The following is a 19,484-nucleotide window of genomic DNA, read 5'->3' on the forward strand; positions in this document are numbered from 1 at the left end:
TGTTGTCGCTGATAGATGTTAAGATAAGATGGGCTTCTATTACAACAGAGTGATATCTATCTTTATTTATTTATTAGAAATCGGACAAAAAATATTATTGAGAGAATAACGTAAGTAAAATAACTATTGTATTCATACCCTTATCTCTTTACACTTGTCCACTCTAATAAATTTAATGGGGGCATTTTTATCATCTTGAGAGGAGTTCTCCTTACCTAATTTGCAAAAATAGGCTAGAAAATGAGAGTTGAACCACTGGGCCGAAATGGGCCAGTTATTCGCCAAAGCCTTCCAATGTACTCCACCTTCAAATAAAGATTATTTCAATCTAATAACAGCTAGTAGTAACCAAATTAGACTTTTAATAAACTTTGCAGTTTAGAATTACATGATATATAATCTCCATATAACACATACACATATTAGCATAAATAGCCAATTTTGCAATTCACACCCTACACCAACTCATCCAGGTGGAGAACTAACGTGACCACCCCGCGCAGGTTAGCATTGGCTTGAAATTCTACGCCCATAAGGCCCAATTGGGTTTTCTGAAATTTTAGACTCGACTGCCCTTTTGGGCCAAGCTGCAGCTCTCTCCGTTAGATTATTCGTTCAAAAATAATATGCGATGGATATCATGTTACAAACTATTTTACTCTTATTTTCAATTTAAAAAAAAAGAAGAGAAAAGTTAGGGAGAAATTTTTTTTAGTGTTTTTATAATTCAGGGGAAATTGTATATAAGAAAAAAGAGTATGTGCATTTGAGTTTAATTATTCTATCTAAATCTCGGAGAATTATTTATAGAACTAGACAAATGCTTTAATAAGAATTATTAATTTCTCTCTCTTAACCGAACGGTACAGATAAAATTAACCAAAAGTGGCGATTATATCAATCGAAAGTATCAGTTACTTTTTTAAATTATAAGGGTAAATTAGTCATATTTTATTTCTCTCTTAACCATCTGTTTTTTATAAAAAACAAATATAAAATAATAGAAATTGACACTCATATTATTAAGGAAATTGTTATAAAAATAAATAATAAGAAAATATGTCACATATATAAAATATCTTATATACCCTTTAATTTATCATGAGATAAAAATTATTTTTAATAACTAATTAGTCGGTATCGAATTATTACTCATAGAACTATTACGTACCATGTGATGTGATCTACTTCTTTGCAAGCTGTAAGTTGTGAGATGAGAGTTGGCAGTGGGCCCACCCGACTCAGTGACGCGCCTGTGAGTCGAGTTGGTCGTCGCCGTCCGTTTGGTTGCGGCCCCACGGGACAATCTGGGCCCCCCAATGAATAGAATGTTTTACTCCATGATCCGACATCGTACGGCTGCGATGGACCAATCGGAGTGTGAATAAAGCTCCCATGTGATCGTATAAGTGGAGGCTTCCCCTCTTGCGTGCTACGTCAGCTGACTATGTCTAAAAATAAATGAATCTCGTGACCCTTCCCGATCGAGGAGAGGAGAAGAGGAGTGGAGTGGAGTGGAGTGGAGTAAGTTGAGATATGAACAGCTTTGAGTTTTCTTATTGGTGATGGCGAAGCATTGCTCTAGGGAAAGCTCATGAGATTCTCCATCGTAAGAAAGCTGGGATTTTTGCGGTACTTGCTTCCATCTTCTACAAGAACCCATTTGTAGTTTCTCTTGTCTTGTTGACTCTAGTGAGAATTTGGACTCCAGTAGGGAATGGAGAACTCAATCGATCCCAAGGCGCTGTAGTGTCTTTATTTTATTTTTTACTGAGGCGGAGTTGAGAGATGCCGCGTTAGAGAAAAAAATAAGAGCTCCCTTTTGACCCCTTCTTATTGCTGTGTGAGGTTAGATGGGGCCACTCCATGGCTATTAGTTGTGCTGTCTCTGCATGGCCAGCCTATCTCTCCCTATTTCCTTGAATTTCTTCACTAATTTCAGTACCATTTTGGGCGCCCACCATCTGTTCTACTATTTGTCGGAAAGAAGTCCGATCTGTGTTTTTGTTAGAAGTCTAGATTTGGATCTTTCTTGAATTGTCATTTGGGTAGGCAGAAGGGGATGTCTAGGCCGCTCCATCGCGGGCTCTCAGGTGGGGGGAAATCCTCTGGCGGCCTTGGGCATGACTCTTTTGATCAGAATTATGATGTGAAGGATTTCACGGAGAATGGATATGGCCATGAGCTTGTCGGTCTTGCCAGGAACATGAGAAGCCGGGAAATCCTGACAATTTTATTCAAGATGGGTCTTGCCGTATTCACTGCCATTGCGCTAGTGGGCTCACTTTATTGTGCCATCTCCATCTCCACCTCATCTCGCAATAACATCTACAGTAGCTACCGGCGGCTCCAGGAGCAGCTCATCACAGACCTCTCAGATATAGGGGATATATCACTTGGCATTGCAAAATCAAAGGATTTGGAATTCTGTTCTGCAGAATATGAGAATTATGTCCCCTGTTACTACAATATTTCGGAGAGTTCTGATTCAGTAGATCTAAATGCCAGGACTGAGTATGAGCGACACTGCTCTCGTGACTCTGCAATTGATTGCTTGATTCTGCCACCGAGGAATTATAGAATCCCACTTAGATGGCCAAGTGGGAGGGACTTCATTTGGAAGGAGAATGTGAAGATTACTGGACAAGAGTTCTCCTCTGGGAGCTTGACCAAAAGGTATAATGGTCTACTTTTGTGATTATATTGTATCCGAGTTTTTCTCATAGAGGTGCCTTCTGGGTGTTGTTTTTATAGGATGATGGTTGAGGAAGAGCAGATCTCGTTTCGATCTGATTCCCTGATGGTTGATGGAGTAGAAGACTATACACATCAGATTGCGGAGATGATTGGACTGAGGAGTGGGTACAACTTCAATGAAGTTGGGGTGAGTGAAAGTTCTGCTTAAAATACTAGCCCGCTGTGTTTTCTGTTAGTTCTTATATTGTCTCCTTGAAATAAGAAAGGGAAACAAAGGGAAGAAAAGAAACTCTATGAGAATTAGTTATTCAAGTACTTTAAACTGAATTTTGTTGCACAAGTTTTTTATTTTCCTTTTTTATAATGTCTACGACGATCATAGTTCTATTCATTGCAGAAATGTTTAATATTTTGCCATAATTATATCAACTTCAATAAAACTAATGCATCAATCCTTTGCTGATGTTACAGGTCAGAACTGTCCTAGATATTGGGTGTGGATTTGGTAACTTTGGAGCTCATCTTTCCTCAAAACAGCTGCTCACAATGTGCATTGCAAATTATGAGGCCTCGGGCAGTCAAGTTCAACTAACTTTAGAGAGAGGCATTCCTGCTATGATTGGTTCATTTGCATCAAAACAACTACCATATCCAAACCTTTCATTTGATATGTTGCATTGCGCTAGATGCGGAATTTCATGGGAGAAAAATGGTACATATTGATTTAATGAAGTTGATTAAATGAGACCTATAGCTAATTAGGCATAACAATTTCTTTTGATCCTTTCTCTTTCTTACCTTGTACCTGTTTTCATGAGTTTGTTTATCTAAACAAGTGTAACATGTAAGTTCAACTCCTCAAATCATGTTAGAAGAAAGTATGGGAATTACTATATAATTCACACTCTTTATGTTCAAGCACATGGGCGATTTTTTTAAGCAGTATTCCTCAAGGAATGCAGGATTTGTGACATGCAATCAAGGGAGAGGAGGTGCTAAGGGGAAGGAAAATCAAGATGTTGACTGACAGATTTGATCACAGGATGCCAGTATCTTTATTTTTCGATGACAATGTAGTAGGCTAATAATAACATTTTCATTCTTTCCACGGAACATATTTTGCGAAAAAAATCATATTGAATATGTTAAATGGCATATTATCCTCAGTTTCAAAGAATTACATATATTGCCAAATCTGAACTTTGAACTTATGTTATTACTTGACCTGGGACCCATTATATTAGAAGACCCTGGAAGAATAATTATTAATGTTTTTATACTGTACATTTGTATTTACATTGGGCCAGCTCAATCTAAAAAGATATCAATTTTCTTATTGTTATTTCTATCCATGCAGATGGTATCTACTTGGTTGAAGTTGATAGACTTCTGAGACCTGGGGGTTATTTTGTCTGGACTTCACTTGTCAATACTCATAGATCCCTGCATGACAAAGAGAACCAGAAGAAGTGGACATTCATTAGCGATTTTGCTGAAAATCTCTGCTGGGATATGTTGTCACAACAAGATGAAACAGTTGTTTGGAAAAAAACGAGTGAAAGGAAATGTTACAGTTCTCGGTAGGCAATCCACATCCGTGTTCTTTCATAATGTCATAAGGCCACTTAATCAAAAATGAATTTTGTGTCAAAGTGCAGCGATGTTGAATGAACTAAAGGTGATGTAATGCAATGGTTTTACAGGAAAGCTGGACCTGCAATCTGTGGTAAAACCCATGACATTGAATCTCCATACTATCAACCACTCAATCCCTGCATAGCAGGGACTAGAAGCCAGAGGTGGATTCCCATTGAATATCAAACAACCTGGCCTTCTCGGTCCACATTGAACTCAACCGAACTTGATACACATGGTATGTATAAGAAACAAACTTTCCTATTTTCAACCTGTGTATATTGTTACTAACATATACATGACATAGTAGTTGTTATTTTTATTCAGATTAAAGGCTGGTTCTTGTTATTTGTCATCATTCTCCTTTATGTTGTGCTCTATGTGTAGCTTTTCAGGTGTAAGTGGGTATATTAGTTGTGTCCTTTTCATTTGCTTCTATTACTAGGAAGCATAAGTAGTTGCAACTTGCAAGTCTCAGGGAATTATCTAAAGTTTGTGAGAAGTGTGAGAAATGGCCAACACAAGGGAATTGTGGGAGAAGTGGCATGAAAGGTCTAGCAATATCTGCTGTACATATAAAGAGGACACATCAATCTATTTCATATATCTATTAGTTAACTTGGTAGTTCTTTATTCACAAAATTCTCTTCATTTCTTGATATTGTTTCTGTTGTCAATAATTTGATTCAACAATGTCACAAAAAACTGAGCATATAACGGTATTGAAATATATTAAATTTTTTTTAACAGATTATGGACTGAGCCTAGCCGGGCCGGGTGGCCCATGCATGAGTTGATTTGATAATGATTTCTTTACTTCAAAAATTGGATACCTCTTGGGGTCCAAAGGCTAAAGTGGAAACTAATTTTTATATATCCTACCAACATTTCTTAGTCGATGTTGTACTTAATTCACTCTCATTTGTTTCTCATTGTCATGGTAGTCGCTTTAAAGTCAAATTTTATTCGTTTCTTTTTTATAAATTTAAATAAATAAATATATGATATTAAAATACTCTTTGAGCTCTTTCTATTCTATTGTTAATCCATCATAAATAATGTGAGGAATTCACTTAATTTTGAGCTCAAAATTTATAAAAACTTCATGTTTAAATCAAGATTTTTCCAACAGTTCAATGTCCAGGGATTGTTTATTTATTCACTTTCTTCTTTTAAATAGATATGAAATAATTCCTTTCTTTATCAGATGTGCACTCAGAGGACTTTGCTGAGGATGCTGCAAGCTGGAATTTGGTAGTTCAGAATTACTGGTCTCTTCTTTCACCTCTTATATTCTCTGATCATCCAAAGAGACCTGGTGATGAGGATCCTCGACCACCTTTCAACATGTTCAGAAATGTGTTAGATATGAATGCTCGCTTTGGAGGCTTTAATGCTGCTTTGTTGGATTCTGAGAAATCTGTCTGGGTGATGAATGTTGTGCCTACAAGTGGTCCCAACTATCTTCCTTTAATTTTTGACCGCGGGTTTGTTGGTGTGCAGCATGACTGGTATGTTTGACTGCTTTCTCTGAGTACATTTTGGTGTGTGCTTTTTTGCTGACTTATCGTGGAACATGCATCTAATGATGTATATCTGATCTGTTGTTTTTCTCTTCCGAACCTAGTCTTGTTTTTGATTGGCAAGTTATCAAATCGATAGTTCACCAATCCTCAGACTCCTGTATTTACTGAAATTGCCCTAGATTATTTACATCAGCCCTCCTTGATTTTGCCTTTTGGTTGTCTTATAATAAATATAAATGACCCAAAAAATCTTGGTGCTAGATTGGTCTACATTTGTACCCCTTGTTTCTTTCGAAAGTTGTCGCCCCAAGAATAGAAAGTTATTCTTTCCAGAGTCCTTACACAATTAGAAAGAATCATGTGACCTTTCCATGAACATACAGAACATAACACCTTGACTACCCTCCTGATTACTATTGTGGCTATATTCAATCCTCTTCTGTTGGACTATTTGGTATGCGAAGTACTTGTCTCTGCATAAATTTCTACAAGGTTGTATTTGGTAACTGAACGGATTTTAGATATTATTATTTTAATGATTTAATGTTATCTTACACATTTTGATAAGACTTACTAAATGTGTTGTTTGATGAAGCAGGATCTTCTAGTTAACTTTATTTTTCACAGATCTTTTTTGTTAAAGTGAACATTTGCATCAGGTGTGAATCATTTCCGACATATCCAAGAACATATGATATGGTGCATGCTGAAGGATTGCTTTCGCTTGAGAAGCAGAGGAAACATAGGTGTTCCATGCTTGATATTTTCTTAGAAATTGATCGTATACTACGTCCAGAGGTATGAAATATTTTATGCTCATCTGGAACTTTTATCGAATAGGAAGTAGTTGCCAAACCAGTCTTCTGTTAGCAACCTCCATTTTTTATGGTTTAAAAGTCTTCCTAGAAATACTTTTACTACTGATATTTTAACTAGAAATGAGAATATTATCCACTGATATTGGCATATTTCCAAATCAAATGGTTGTGCATCATATGTAGGTTGTGCCGAAAATTGGGGGGCTTTTCCTCCAGGAAAATTTTGAAGAAATTAGATTGGCCTCTGTCAAGTTGATCAGAGTATTGCTATTATTCAAGATGAATATTAGGACTAGCCACTGTTGCTTTTCAAGTAGTCAGGAAGGATAACTATCATTGGAATTGATCTTTGTTGCTCTAGGCCCGCTTAACCACTTATGGTTGCTAATGCTGATTTTTTTAAAAATGTTTTCCTATTAAAGCATGGAGACTTCAAAGATGTATCATTTTTCTTGTGAAACTCTATTAGATCTCATTCTGGTGCTGCAAACATGCAGGGTTGGATAATACTTCGTGATACAGCTCCTCTTATTGAGGCCGCCAGATCTGTGCCTACAGTGCTAAAGTGGGATTCCCGTACGATGGAGCTCGATATTAATAGTGACGAGAAGCTCCTCATCTGTCAAAAGCCGTTTTACAGGAAGCAACAATGAAAGATACCTAGATGCTACTTGTATTTTCTCTATAGTTACGACAGATTTTCATCCTGTAAATGGATGATCAAAGAAGGCGGCAAGGAAAATGATTCACTTAACTACTGTGGAACTGCAAGGTTTCCAAGGAGTTATGGAATTAGTTCAATGGATGCCGGAGATCACAGTCTAGGCGTTTTCCAGATACAACTTACAAGTTAAACTAAGAATGATACAATGAGGAAGCCTCAAGTCACTAAAACTTATGAAGTACTCCAAATAAAGGGGTGATTCTGCAGTATACACGAATTACAGCCATCCTATTGTATTCTTTTTCTTAAGTATATTATTCTTTGTAGTAGCACTTGCTCTCTCTCTCTCTCTCTCTCTCTCTGTACATTTGATCTCTAATAATGCTTCTCTTGTCCAACCTGATTTCGAGCTTGTTTGTTTCCAGGCGAATCATAAGCAAAGTCATGCATTTCTTTGTTTATATACACATCACCGAGGTGATACCAGGTCCAAAGGATAACTAGTTAACTACACTTGGATACTACAATTATTGCTCATTTTTTACCTAGACCTTCTTAGTTACTCTTTAAAATTTTATACTAAAAACTATTACATTATTAATTTTAGGCTGTCTAAATATTATTTTATTGTTCGTTTTAAGAAAAATATAGAAAAGTTAAGAATGAGATATGTTTTTTAAATAGTTAAAAGATGTAAATATAAAAATTAATAATAAAGGATCTATATGAAAATTAACCCTAATTTAAACATGTGGTATGGGGCTAGATATTTTTGTAAGCATTATTATTATTCTTGATGAACTTTTATTTAAGTAATTTCCATTCTATTTTGTAGAAAACCTCTTTTTGAGGGCATATATGTATATTTTCTTTTAGAGGGATCAATCTGGAAAAGAAACATTCTAACTAATTTTTGTTTTTAATTTTTAATTTTTTAATTTTTTTTTAAAATTTTTGGGTGAGATGCTTCCGGTCTCTTGCATTATCCGCGTCAACGCCACTTACGGACAAAAACGCCCCCACTTCTAGAAATCCCATTTCCTGCAGCTTTCTCCCACCAAGACCGCCCACCTCATCACGGGAGCCGTCTGATCCCCTCCCATCGTCCTCGTCGGGCGGCGCTAAAATGCGTGGGAGCTGTCCTCCTCCTATCCTGTGCGCCATCGGCTCTCTTTCCCTTGCCTCGAGCCCTGCGATCTAGGGTTTCCCTCTTCCTCTCGTCGCTTCGCTCGCCTTCGTCTGGATTATAATGGCAAGAGCTTGGAGGACGGCGCTTCTCCTCTTTCTGGCCGCCGGAGAGATTTTGGCGGTCGCCGCGGCGGCGGAGGTGTGCCCTAGGTTGTCGTCAGCGGACTCGATCTTGGGGCGGCCGGCGTCGTGCTCTGCCCTAGAATATCCGGCGCGTGGTGGGGATCCGATGGGCGTCTTGGAGGTGAGTATTGAGTAATTATTTCGAATGGTTTTTTTTTTAAAATTAAAAATATAATTTTTTTGAATCTGGTGGAAGTATGAAACATATTCATGGATCAATTAGTGTTCTCCTGCGTTAAAAAGGAATTGCTTTGATTTCTGATAGGGTTTGTTGGATTAGTATCCAATCAGCTGTTTGTGGTTTTTGAACATGTTTCGCTTTTTCCATTCAAACTAAAGAGATAATCCTATTAATCTTTTCTATGTGGTTTATTCAACTTTCCTTTTGGACATCTTTTGACAGTTTAGATTGTTTGTCAAGCCATTGGGTTATTGGGCAACTGAGCCTTATTGGCTATAATGATGAGGAGTTATGGCAACCTCAAAACATGCAGCTTTCTGTTAATCTTCACCTAGGGATTAGGGAAGGAATCAACGACTACGTTTTGATGAGTTGAATGTGGTAATACCCATTATTACAGTAATATGCATATAGGATGATTTCAAAGGCTAGGCTAGACCAAAACTTTATTGGTATTGTTAGTTATGACACCGTGGTAGTTTTCTAGAAATCTTCTCTTGTTTAACTATGTGTACGTCTTCTTTTTTGATATCCTAATCAGGATGGAAATATTTAAACATCTAAAACTTGTAAGGGGGTTGTTTAAATTCTTGATCTGAAGATAGGTTTATATGCATCTTTTCCAAAAAAAAATATCACACAAGTCATATATTGATAAGTTTATTGTACAACCAAGGTTTGAACATTTCTTGTATAATTCAATATGACATGTATCTTTTGAAAAACAATGCCACAGAAAGTTGGAAACCATTGTTTTATTAGCTAGCTTTGGGATAAAAAGACAAGTTTAGCAACTAAGTGCATGTGCCTTGATGTCATAGAGGTTAGATGACTTCTTCTATTATATTTGCTAGATTAATAGATTAGATACATGAATTTCTCATATGGGGTTTATAAACCACTTTATTTGTTAGCTCTAGGTGGGATTGGTGGGCTTGGGAGAAAAAGCATGGAATGAAGTTGGCGTATCTAATAAAGGAGCCTGTTTGTTGAACTTACTTTGGAACCCGTCTACTAAATAGATAGGTTTACTCAACAGGAATATATCCTTTTAATGCTTAGGTTGTGTTTTGTTGGTTCTGAATTGGCATAGTTTATATCTTGAGCTTTAATTTCTTTAATTGATGTTTCATCGATTTATTTTTGGACCATTTTGGTTTGGTTAGGTCAGTTTGAGTTTTCTTGATCAATTGGAGACCATGCTGTTCTCTGATGCATCATATAATGGCTGAAAATCTTGCAGAAATATAAAGCCAACAATTGACTTAGTGACTTGCCAATTTCTGAATTTTGACCCTTCTAGAAACCTGTAATCTCTTCTTTGCAGATAAAACCTAAGCCTTTATTCATTTGGTTCTCCTTTGGACAAAGACTATGTGGTTAATATATCTTCTGCAGTATATCTACTATTTACAATAGAAGGGCATGGGCATTTCATTAGGCTACTTGGTGCATCCTGTTTATTACCAGTAAAACAATTGTTTGTTAGTTTACTACTGGTTCATCTGGACCATTCATTCATATGCTGCAAGTATTTGCATAATAGTCAGTACTGTTAAGCTGCCAGGATTCAGTTGACCTATATTTGGCTATAATTATGTCATTTCTCATTATTTGTTTTGCCTGTTTCCAGCTGTCCTTTCAAATTATGGGAAAATTGGCCTTTTCTGCTTTGTATTAATATTGATGCATTTGTATGTTCTAGGGAGATGAGGCTACATTACACCGGGCATTGAATCTGGTGTACAGTAACAGTGAGGATTATGTGGCTGTACTATTTTATGCTTCATGGTGTCCTTTCTCAAGAATATGCAATTCCAATTTTCACAGATTGTCATCCTTATTTCCAGCCATACGCCATTTTGCATTTGAAGAATCTGTTATCAGGCCAAGGTTTGTTTGGTAAAAATATTTCCATAGATTACAAACAATCCTTTGTATGCATGTGGGATGACTAAAAGTTGTATATTGCAGCATACTGTCAAGGTACGGAGTTCATGGTTTTCCAACCCTCTTTCTCTTGAACTCCACAATGCGAGTGCGCTATCATGGTCCACGAACAGTCAGTTCCTTAGTTGCTTTCTTCAAGGATGTCACAGGTGTGTGGAACTTCCTATGGATTATTGTTTCTCCTAAGATAAGATTGTTAGGATGCTTATCAAATCCCTATCCGGACAAAACTGAGGGTTTACTCATGCTGAACATTTTATTCTCACATTGTCACTCTTAATCTTTTGGCTATTCTCATTTGTGATGCATTTACTATGTTGAAGGTGTAAATCCTATGTCACTCGACTCGATACCTATGGATAAGATTGTGGATTCCTCTAATGTCACTGTTGTGAAGGAGGATGCCGAGCAGGAAGATTGCCCATTCTCGTGGGCCAGGTCACCGGAGAAATTACTTCAGCAAGACACGTATCTAGCACTGGCGAGCTCTTTCCTGCTGTTGAGGCTACTTTATATCCTTCTTCCAAAACTCAATGCATGCGTGAAGAATGCTTGGAGGAGGCACACGCGATTCGCAAGCTTGATGAACTTGAGTGAGGCTTCCATTGATCAAATCAGGCTGGGATTCAAAGGGTTGCTTCCATCCAAAAGAAGAAACTTGCAAGGAGCAATGAGTGCCAGTGCTTGGGCTTCCAAGTCACTGGCATCAGTATCCATCGGAGAGCCGAGTTCTGGAAGGGTACATTTAGCAAGCGAAAGAAGGTAGAAACCTACCTTGTAAAAGAGATGTAACATTGTTTTCCTGTTCTCACTGTGATGGGATTTGGTCCACACTTAGTCACAATTGTTGTTACCCTTTCTTGTCAAAATAGTTTTCTTGTGCACTTTTCTTTTTTTTTTAAAAAAAATTTCCGTAGGCAAATATTCTTCTTACTATAGCTTGAGATATACTGCTTCCTGCTGTCTATTAGTTAGTAATTGAGTTGGCGTAATTGATCATATTGTAGGAGTTATTTTTAGAAATTCTACAATTATATTATCAATTTTATAGTGTATCTAGTCCTTTTCAATCTCGTGCAACAAAACAATGGCGAGTAGCCAAGTAGGACAAGATACACGATTAGGACAATTAACCAAAGTTATTAAGAGTAATTAAAACGCCAATCGGCTCGCGGGGCAAACAATATCAATCCGTCACCAACGTCCACGTGGCCCGTTTCAATCTCGTTGTCTTCTTCCTTTGTTCCCACGCGTCTCTCTCCTCTCTCTCTCCCCCGCGTCAGATCCCCACAGAGAGGGGGGAAAAGAATATTCACACACACACACACACACACGCGCACAGAGAGAGAGAGAGAGAGAGAGAGAGAGAGAGAGAGAGAGAGAGGCATAGCTTAGAGACCTCCAATGGTGGCTCTCAGAGCGGTGTGGTATTCCGCGGTGGACGGTAACTCGCCCTCGTGGTGGGAGGAGATCAATGACTCCGAGCAGTGGCAACGCGGCATCTTCCTAGCCCTATGCGTCTCCTACGCCCTCGTTTCCTTCGTCGCTCTGGTAAGAGTTTACCCCCTTTCTCCCTCGTTATATCTCTAGTTATCTATATATCGTGTAGTCATCGCCGGTGAAATTTCTGCGTTTGGCGTTTCCAAAGTTATAATCGCTAAATGTTACATTTTTGAAATCCATAAATATATATGAGCTAATTCCTTATGATGAGTTATTCTTTAAATTGTATGAATCCAGGTACAACTCATTCGGATTCAACAGAGAGTACCAGAATATGGATGGACAACTCAGAAGCTCTTCCATTTGATGAATTTTATTGTCAACGGACGTAAATTTACACTTTTGTTCTTCTTATAGTGTTCCTATTGTTCGTTATTTCGTTCCTGTTCTAAGTGTGGTTGTATTTGTTTGGCAGTGCGTGCGATACTCTTCGGCTTTTACCATTCTGTTTTCCTTCTTAGGTCGCTAGTAAGTTCTGATGCCAAAGATTCTTGCTTGTGGAAAAATTATAACTTGCCTTTTCTTTTAGTGGAGTAGACTATTATAGCGTAGAGCTTAATCTTTTATAGAACCTTTTTATTTTAACACCCTTCTTCACTTTTGAGTTCGAGATATTTTGATTAGCCAAGAAATAGACTTAAATTTACACAGGTGGAGATTTTTTTTAATATAATTTTAATTAACAGATGGCATAACAAGATTTGAATTTAAGATCTCCGTTATGATACTATGTTAACTCATTATCCACTCTAAAAGCTAAAGTATTAATTTTTATATTTTTAATTCTAACATAGACAATTTACATTTATCCATTTATATAAGTTTTGATGTATTCATAATTCACAATTCATGGAGACCTTGGAGCAATTTGATCTTGTTAGCGGATTCTTGATTCTCCAAAATTTCTAATGTGCATGTGTATGATTGAAGATAACTGTACATACTACACTATACACTGTTGATCTTGGTTGAAGCTCTAATAAATAATCTATGAAGATGATTAAACCTACTTTATCTTCCTTGTCTCAAATCATGTTATGCATATGCATTAGAAAGAGGAGATTATACTTAACCTGTTATCTGATATTCTTTTGGTTCCTTGTTCACAAGTAGTCTCAAATAAATCATTTTATTGTCCTTGTTACGGATATTCATTTCCCAAATTTACTGATGTGCATATCTTGTCCATTCAGGCTCTTGAAACAGCACTTCTTGATCTTCCTGGTCTGTTGTTCTTCTCAACCTACACTTTGCTCGTCTTGTTCTGGGCAGAGATCTACTATCAGGTATTTTTATTTTGTTTCCTACTGGATGCTGTCCAAATAGTTATTCTAAAGCTGATAGTTTTCTTATCATATTTGTACTCAGGCTAGAAGCCTTCCAATTAATAAAATTAGACCAGCATATTTAATTGTCAATGGGGCCGTATACATCATACAGGTATCACTTGTGTTATTTTATATTTAAGTTTGCCATACAGGATAGTATATATTAATCTTTTTTGGCAGATTTGCATTTGGATATATCTACAATCCAATCCTAGGCCTGTTGCTGTGGAAGTTGCTAAACTTTTCTTGGCAGGTTATATAACATCTTGCGGTTAATGTTTGGTTTCTTTTCTTTAGTTGATTGGCTTTTACTTTGATTTATACTCAGTACTGATTGACTGCCACCAAAAAGAAAGATTAATGGTCACCGAATCAATTTTTATTTGAAGTTGTAGACATGGGAGATGATTATTTTGATTTGTGCAGTTCTGTGTTATCTTTTGCAGCTGTTTCTTTTTCTGCTGCTATGGGATTCCTGATATATGGTGGGAGGTGCTGATACATATAACTGAATAAAGTTCTAAAGTTGCCTACCTTGATTTTTATTCTACGGATATTTTTCTTTCCGCAATTTTGCTCCTACTATGTCTAATGAAGATGTTCATCTCATTAAAGGTTATTCTTCATGCTGAGAAGCTTCCCTATAGAATCTAATGGTCGGCGTAAGAAGCTAAATGAGGTATTTACTATCCTATGACGGACTTGTTCTCTTTCTTGTTATTCTTACTTAGGTATTGGCAAAAGCTGAACAGACTATTATAAAATGAATATTCTTTCGTACTAATGCTTCATTCCACACAGTTAGCATTTGATTATATCTAGGTCTTCTTCTTATATTGAGTTCATGTGAGATACTGAGATACTGAGATACTGAGATACTGAGATACTGATATGTATGTCTGAGTTCATTTTTTCTTTGATTATATTACTCGATGACAACAATTAAGAAATATGGTGCTTTCCATATAGAAGAAAAAAAATGAAATGTCCCTTAACTATCTGCAACTTATTGTTCAAGTGCTTTGATTTGATATAGCAAGGGACAGACTCCTAAAGAGTGTTCTGGAATATTTTGGTTGTATATTTGTAGAGTTAGTCGACCTTACTCTGCCCAGCATCATAGGCTACTGCATGTTCTGAGCTCGTATATTGATTTAACTCACCATATCTGGGAAAAGTTGGTCTTTTGTGTCTTTGTGCGTATCCAGGCTGATGTATAAGGGCATCTTGGAGTTAAGATTAATTATTATATAACCTGGAGATTTTAGAAAAATTGAAAACCTATACTCTTGTATAGAATGATTGAAGCAAGAAAACAAAATTTCAAGGTTTTGTTCTTTACTTTGCTTTGGGTTAATCAAATATATTTCTCCTTTAGTGAGTAAAATCTAGTCTGAATGGCATTATATCCCTTGTTAGCTTCTATGCTGTGTAGGTGAGGGATGTTTTGTGGAGTGTTACTAGTGCTCTTAGTCTTATTTGGTAGGATTGGAGCATGTTTAAGTTTCTAATGATACCGTGTCAATGACCTTTGAATTTAAAAAACGAAAATCCTTGTGATCATTATATTTCTCATGTTAAGCTCGTTTGCTTGGCAGGTCAGTCTCGTTACTACTATATGCTGTGCATGCTTCTTGGTACGATGTATTATGGTAAGTTTTGAATTTCATGTCACTTTTTGTTGACAAATTCAACCAGATAAACTTAAAGTGCACATACCTAAGAACCATCCAGGGATTCTTTATAATGGGGGTTTCAAACCGTGATGCCAGATGTCAAGAAATTGATAGATATTTCTTATTGGAACGCTCGTTTAACTGTGTTCATTGACATTCTCTGTCGATTCTTAGTAACTCTTTTGTGAGTTCCTCTCAGGTTGCAATTTCTGCATTTGACGCGGATGCGGATGTTGACGTTCTCGATCATCCAATATTGAATTTTATCTATTACATGGTCAGTTAGTGCCTTTGTGCCGTATTTTTTTGTTCTCTTTTCTTTTGTCAATCATACTTCTCTTGGTCCCATTAAACCATTATCATTTGTTGCTACTATATTGTTTCAGATAGTTGAGATTCTCCCATCAGCTCTTGTGCTTTTCATCCTTCGTAAACTGCCCCCGAGGCGCGTCTCGGATCAGTATCACCCTATCAACTAGTTATTATAAGTTTGTAAGTGGTATGCCTAATTTTGAACAGCAGAATTTTGCCAATAGTTTGCTTGGCTGATCCCTTTATCTGCGTTGCTGTAACTTCTATCAGACAGAGAAGTCCACCACGTATGTGGAATAGATTCTTTCCTCCAGTTGCGCAACCTCAGGGATTATAACGTAATCCTCATGGACCAACTAGGTGGAATCTGAAGTTCTCTGCATCATTTTGTCAATGAGATCTTTCCTTTTCTTTTTCTATGGCTTCCTTTTATGAACATTAGTCATTCAAATGAGTACAATTTTGCTTGTATGATAAGCTGCGTATAACCTCATCAACTCAACTATTTTATCTCTCGATGGCATGTTTCTTTAGTATAATAATCTGCAAGTAATGCAAAGTTTGGGTTTTGGAAGTTCTACACCTGGTTATGACTCCCTGTCTACTTATATAACTATATAAGTTTCCTACTTAAATCTGCAGGAGGGGCAATTTGTTACAAGTTTTTGTTGGAATTGTGAACTTCTTTATGTTCTTATATTATTTTTCTCCTATTTAATATATTTATAATTATCAAGAGATAAATGTGAGAAAGATTCGGGATACAAGAAATTGATAAAGTGGGCTGGCGAGGTTGAGCTGGTTTACCAAGTGGGCGCGTAGAACTTCCTATGCGGAAGCCCGTGTACTACGCGCCGTCTCATCTTCCAAACTTAGGGTTTTCTCCCGCCATCTCCTCCTCCAATTGGCTTTTGGTAGTAATGTTTGAGATCTAAAAAGAACGAGCAGTAACCCGATCCAACTCGCAATCACGTAAGTGAGGACGCTCTCTCCCTATTAATTACTCGATCGAGTTGGTTGGATTTGGATTTGGATTTCCTTTTCGTGCATATTTGTTAATTGCTTGTCGATTGATATGGTGCTCTTTGATATTTGACGACCAAATACTTCAGATGTTGAGAGAAGGGGCATCGTTGATTCTAATGATAATGATGATCTACAGCAACATCCTAATAGGGCAAAGCTGAGGTTTGATTTCCTTTTTCCCCCTCGTTATGTAATTAGAGATTGTAGTGGGTGGTCATAAATCGAATTCTTGGTGAATTGGGATGGTATTAAAATTTCTCTAGTCGAGGGAGAATTTGCTTAAGATTTCAAATGAGATGTGGAAGAAAATAAGATGAAAGTGGTGGGAAAGATATCTTTGCATTTGGCATGTAATAAGGATCTTTTGCCATTTGGTGTACAAAGCCTTTATTTTTTATGTGTGCTTCTCCATGACATCTAGTAAGAAATAGCGCCGCAATAAGAAAGCCAAAATAGAATCTGGTAGGAGTTGTTTGAGAAGATGTAATGGTTGATGGTGAAGTTGACTCTAAATAAAATTGAATAGTCAATAGGTTTACATGCAAGCTGAAAACAAACAGTTGAGGGCAGCCAACTGACTATTATCGTTGTCCTTACTTATGACTTTGCCCTGATTTGATGCTTAATCCTTTATATAGTCCTTTTCTGATCTAATGTCACACATTGACTTGTAGTGCAATTGGATCTTTTTAGAATGAACTAAACAGTTTGACTCAATCTAACAGGATTCTTGGGAAACTGACACATCAAACTTAGACCAGCCATGAATGAATTCACCATTGTTTATCATCTGATCTGGTTCTAAGAAATATGTGAGACTGAGCAGATCCTACAACTCAATCTTTTTTCCTTTTGTATTCACCTTGTTTTATTATAGATGGAAAATTTTCAGTCTTATAACTAATTACAACATGTATATGTGGGATAACTTATTTTGTCATTCATATCTTCATTGGCCATTCTTTTTTTCTTTTGCATATAACAGATCGTAAAGTATGGGATGTAGTATCTCATGAACTCATATATACTTTACATCATTCTGAAGCATTTAATTTGTTCACTGAATGATACAAAGTTCTGCTTTAAAGTGACTAGCTTTCAGAGTTTCAAGACGATCACGTGTAAAATTATTGCTGCCTCAGATAAACTGGCCATGAGCTTGTGTGATTAGAACATTGCACTCATTAAATAAGCTTGTTTCATAACTTATGTATTATGATTGCATATGCCATTGAAAATGTTTTGACTGTGGCACAAGATTATTGCATTCATGAGTTTAATACCATTGTTGTTAAGACTTAAGACACGTTCAATAAAAAAAAAGACAGTTTCATCTGTAGTCATACAACTCCACAATCCTTGGCCAAAATCACATTCTTTTGTGGAATTATGCCTTTTCTCCTTTCCTTCAAAACTGGCTTTCACTCTGAATTCAGTGCATTAATGAATGACTTGTGTACCTTTTCTTTTCATCAAAGAATTTATGGTGATTTGTGTTTCACTTTTTATGTACTGAAAGCAGTTATGGATCCAAGATTTACCTTGACCTGTGAATTCTGTCTCACATATTGGCACGCTTAGAATTATGACACTATCATGCAACTCACCTAGTTGACTCTAATGACATTGGAAACCAGCGGTACTTAACCTAAATAAAAACTACCACATTTATGATACCTAAAACTTCTAATTGTCAGATTGCCGTATCAGAATGTTGTCATGGATAAACTGATCGTTTGACTAATTGTAGTTGACAAATGTTGTCTCAGTACTTGATATATATGGACTGATTGGCTACAAAACTTCTGCCCTGGAATTTAGTCCTTGGTTTCATGCCTCCACAGGGAATCCGTATTCCAGAAAATGTTGTCTTACTTGTTGCAACCTTGATCTCTATCTCAGTTAAGTTACAAGGTTGTTTGCCATCTGGTCTACGCCCTGCCTTAGAATATGTACTTTTTTATGCTTGCATGGCATGCGATGCAATTATTGAAATGCACGACAGACTATATGTCTGACTTTGGTTCATCCCGATAGCTCACTACGGCATCAATTTTGTCTTTCGTGCTTACGAATTCTAGGCTACTATTTGCAAACTAACAATGGACAATAAACAGTGATCAGGTTGGGAACGAAGACCATGGCCGTCTTTTAGGGGCTCGTAAGATAAATATCCATCTAACACTGCTTTATATGGATATTGTAGAACGTCCATTAGTTATATGAGTACTTTAATGGCTGAATAGGTCCTCTGACTTCTACATATAACTTGGTAGGTATTATATTCTGCAAGAAGTGCATTGAAAGAACCCAATGGAGATTCATCTATTGATTATAAGTATTGAATGCAGCAGAATATATCAAATTTTTTAATCTCGTCAAAGCTCCACAATGGCGGACAGATTCTTCATCCACATCAATCAGGTATCGAACAAAGATTACTCATGTCTTCTTTATTGGTATACATCATTTATGCACTGCCATAATTAAGCTCCTCAAAAGGTATTACTATAATTTATACAAAAAAAATATCAAGAAAATACTTTATATTTTATCTTTATTATTATTCGCATTCTACCATATGAATATGTATTATTTGACCCCTGTTTTTATTTAAAGTACCTTGCCGTTATTTTTTTTTAACAATCATTTCCATCAATTTTTTTTAATTGTCAGTTTCCATATTGATAAATTAAAGTAATCATAGATACAAAATAATTTTAATACTCTTGAATAACCTTGAATAAGATTTTTTATTTTTTTTTTATTTTCTATGTTAAGATAGGAACAAATAGAGTACTAGATTTTAAAATAAGGAGCATTTTAATTTTTTTTATTTTAAAAAATAGTAAATAAT

The 19,484-nt window shown here is 36.5% G+C and overlaps 1 protein-coding gene and 1 pseudogene across 1 annotated transcript; both read left to right on the plus strand.

The window, feature by feature from the left end:
• Positions 1-1,465: 1,465 nt before the first annotated feature.
• On the plus strand, positions 1,466-11,678 carry LOC140773158 (probable pectin methyltransferase QUA2; annotated as a pseudogene).
• Positions 11,679-12,039: 361 nt separating this feature from the next.
• Positions 12,040-16,174, plus strand: LOC140775049 (tobamovirus multiplication protein 1-like). Its single transcript, XM_073118285.1, has 12 exons — positions 12,040-12,333; positions 12,523-12,613; positions 12,701-12,753; positions 13,479-13,571; positions 13,654-13,725; positions 13,794-13,866; positions 14,060-14,105; positions 14,229-14,292; positions 15,212-15,265; positions 15,489-15,566; positions 15,676-15,777; positions 15,876-16,174. Exons 1-11 carry the CDS (start codon positions 12,187-12,189, stop codon positions 15,766-15,768), a joined length of 864 nt encoding a protein of 287 aa, XP_072974386.1. The 5' UTR covers positions 12,040-12,186; the 3' UTR covers positions 15,769-15,777; positions 15,876-16,174.
• Positions 16,175-19,484: the final 3,310 nt, after the last annotated feature.

Source organism: Typha angustifolia, chromosome 13, assembly GCF_048772165.1.
Source record: "Typha angustifolia cultivar Huaian chromosome 13, ASM4877216v1, whole genome shotgun sequence".
Taxonomy (NCBI): Eukaryota; Viridiplantae; Streptophyta; class Magnoliopsida; order Poales; family Typhaceae; genus Typha; species Typha angustifolia.

What these genes read in the sequence shown, in the direction of transcription:
- LOC140775049 (XM_073118285.1), top strand. Translation starts at nt 12,187, where the DNA reads ATGGTGGCTCTCAGAGCGGTGTGGTATTCCGCGGTGGACGGTAACTCG. An exon ending in GAATTTTATTGTCAACGGAC is followed by an intron (nt 12,614 to 12,700) that starts GTAAATTTACAC and finishes TTTGTTTGGCAG; the next exon opens with TGCGTGCGATACTCTTCGGC. An exon ending in TCTTGGTACGATGTATTATG is followed by an intron (nt 15,266 to 15,488) that starts GTAAGTTTTGAA and finishes AGTTCCTCTCAG; the next exon opens with GTTGCAATTTCTGCATTTGA.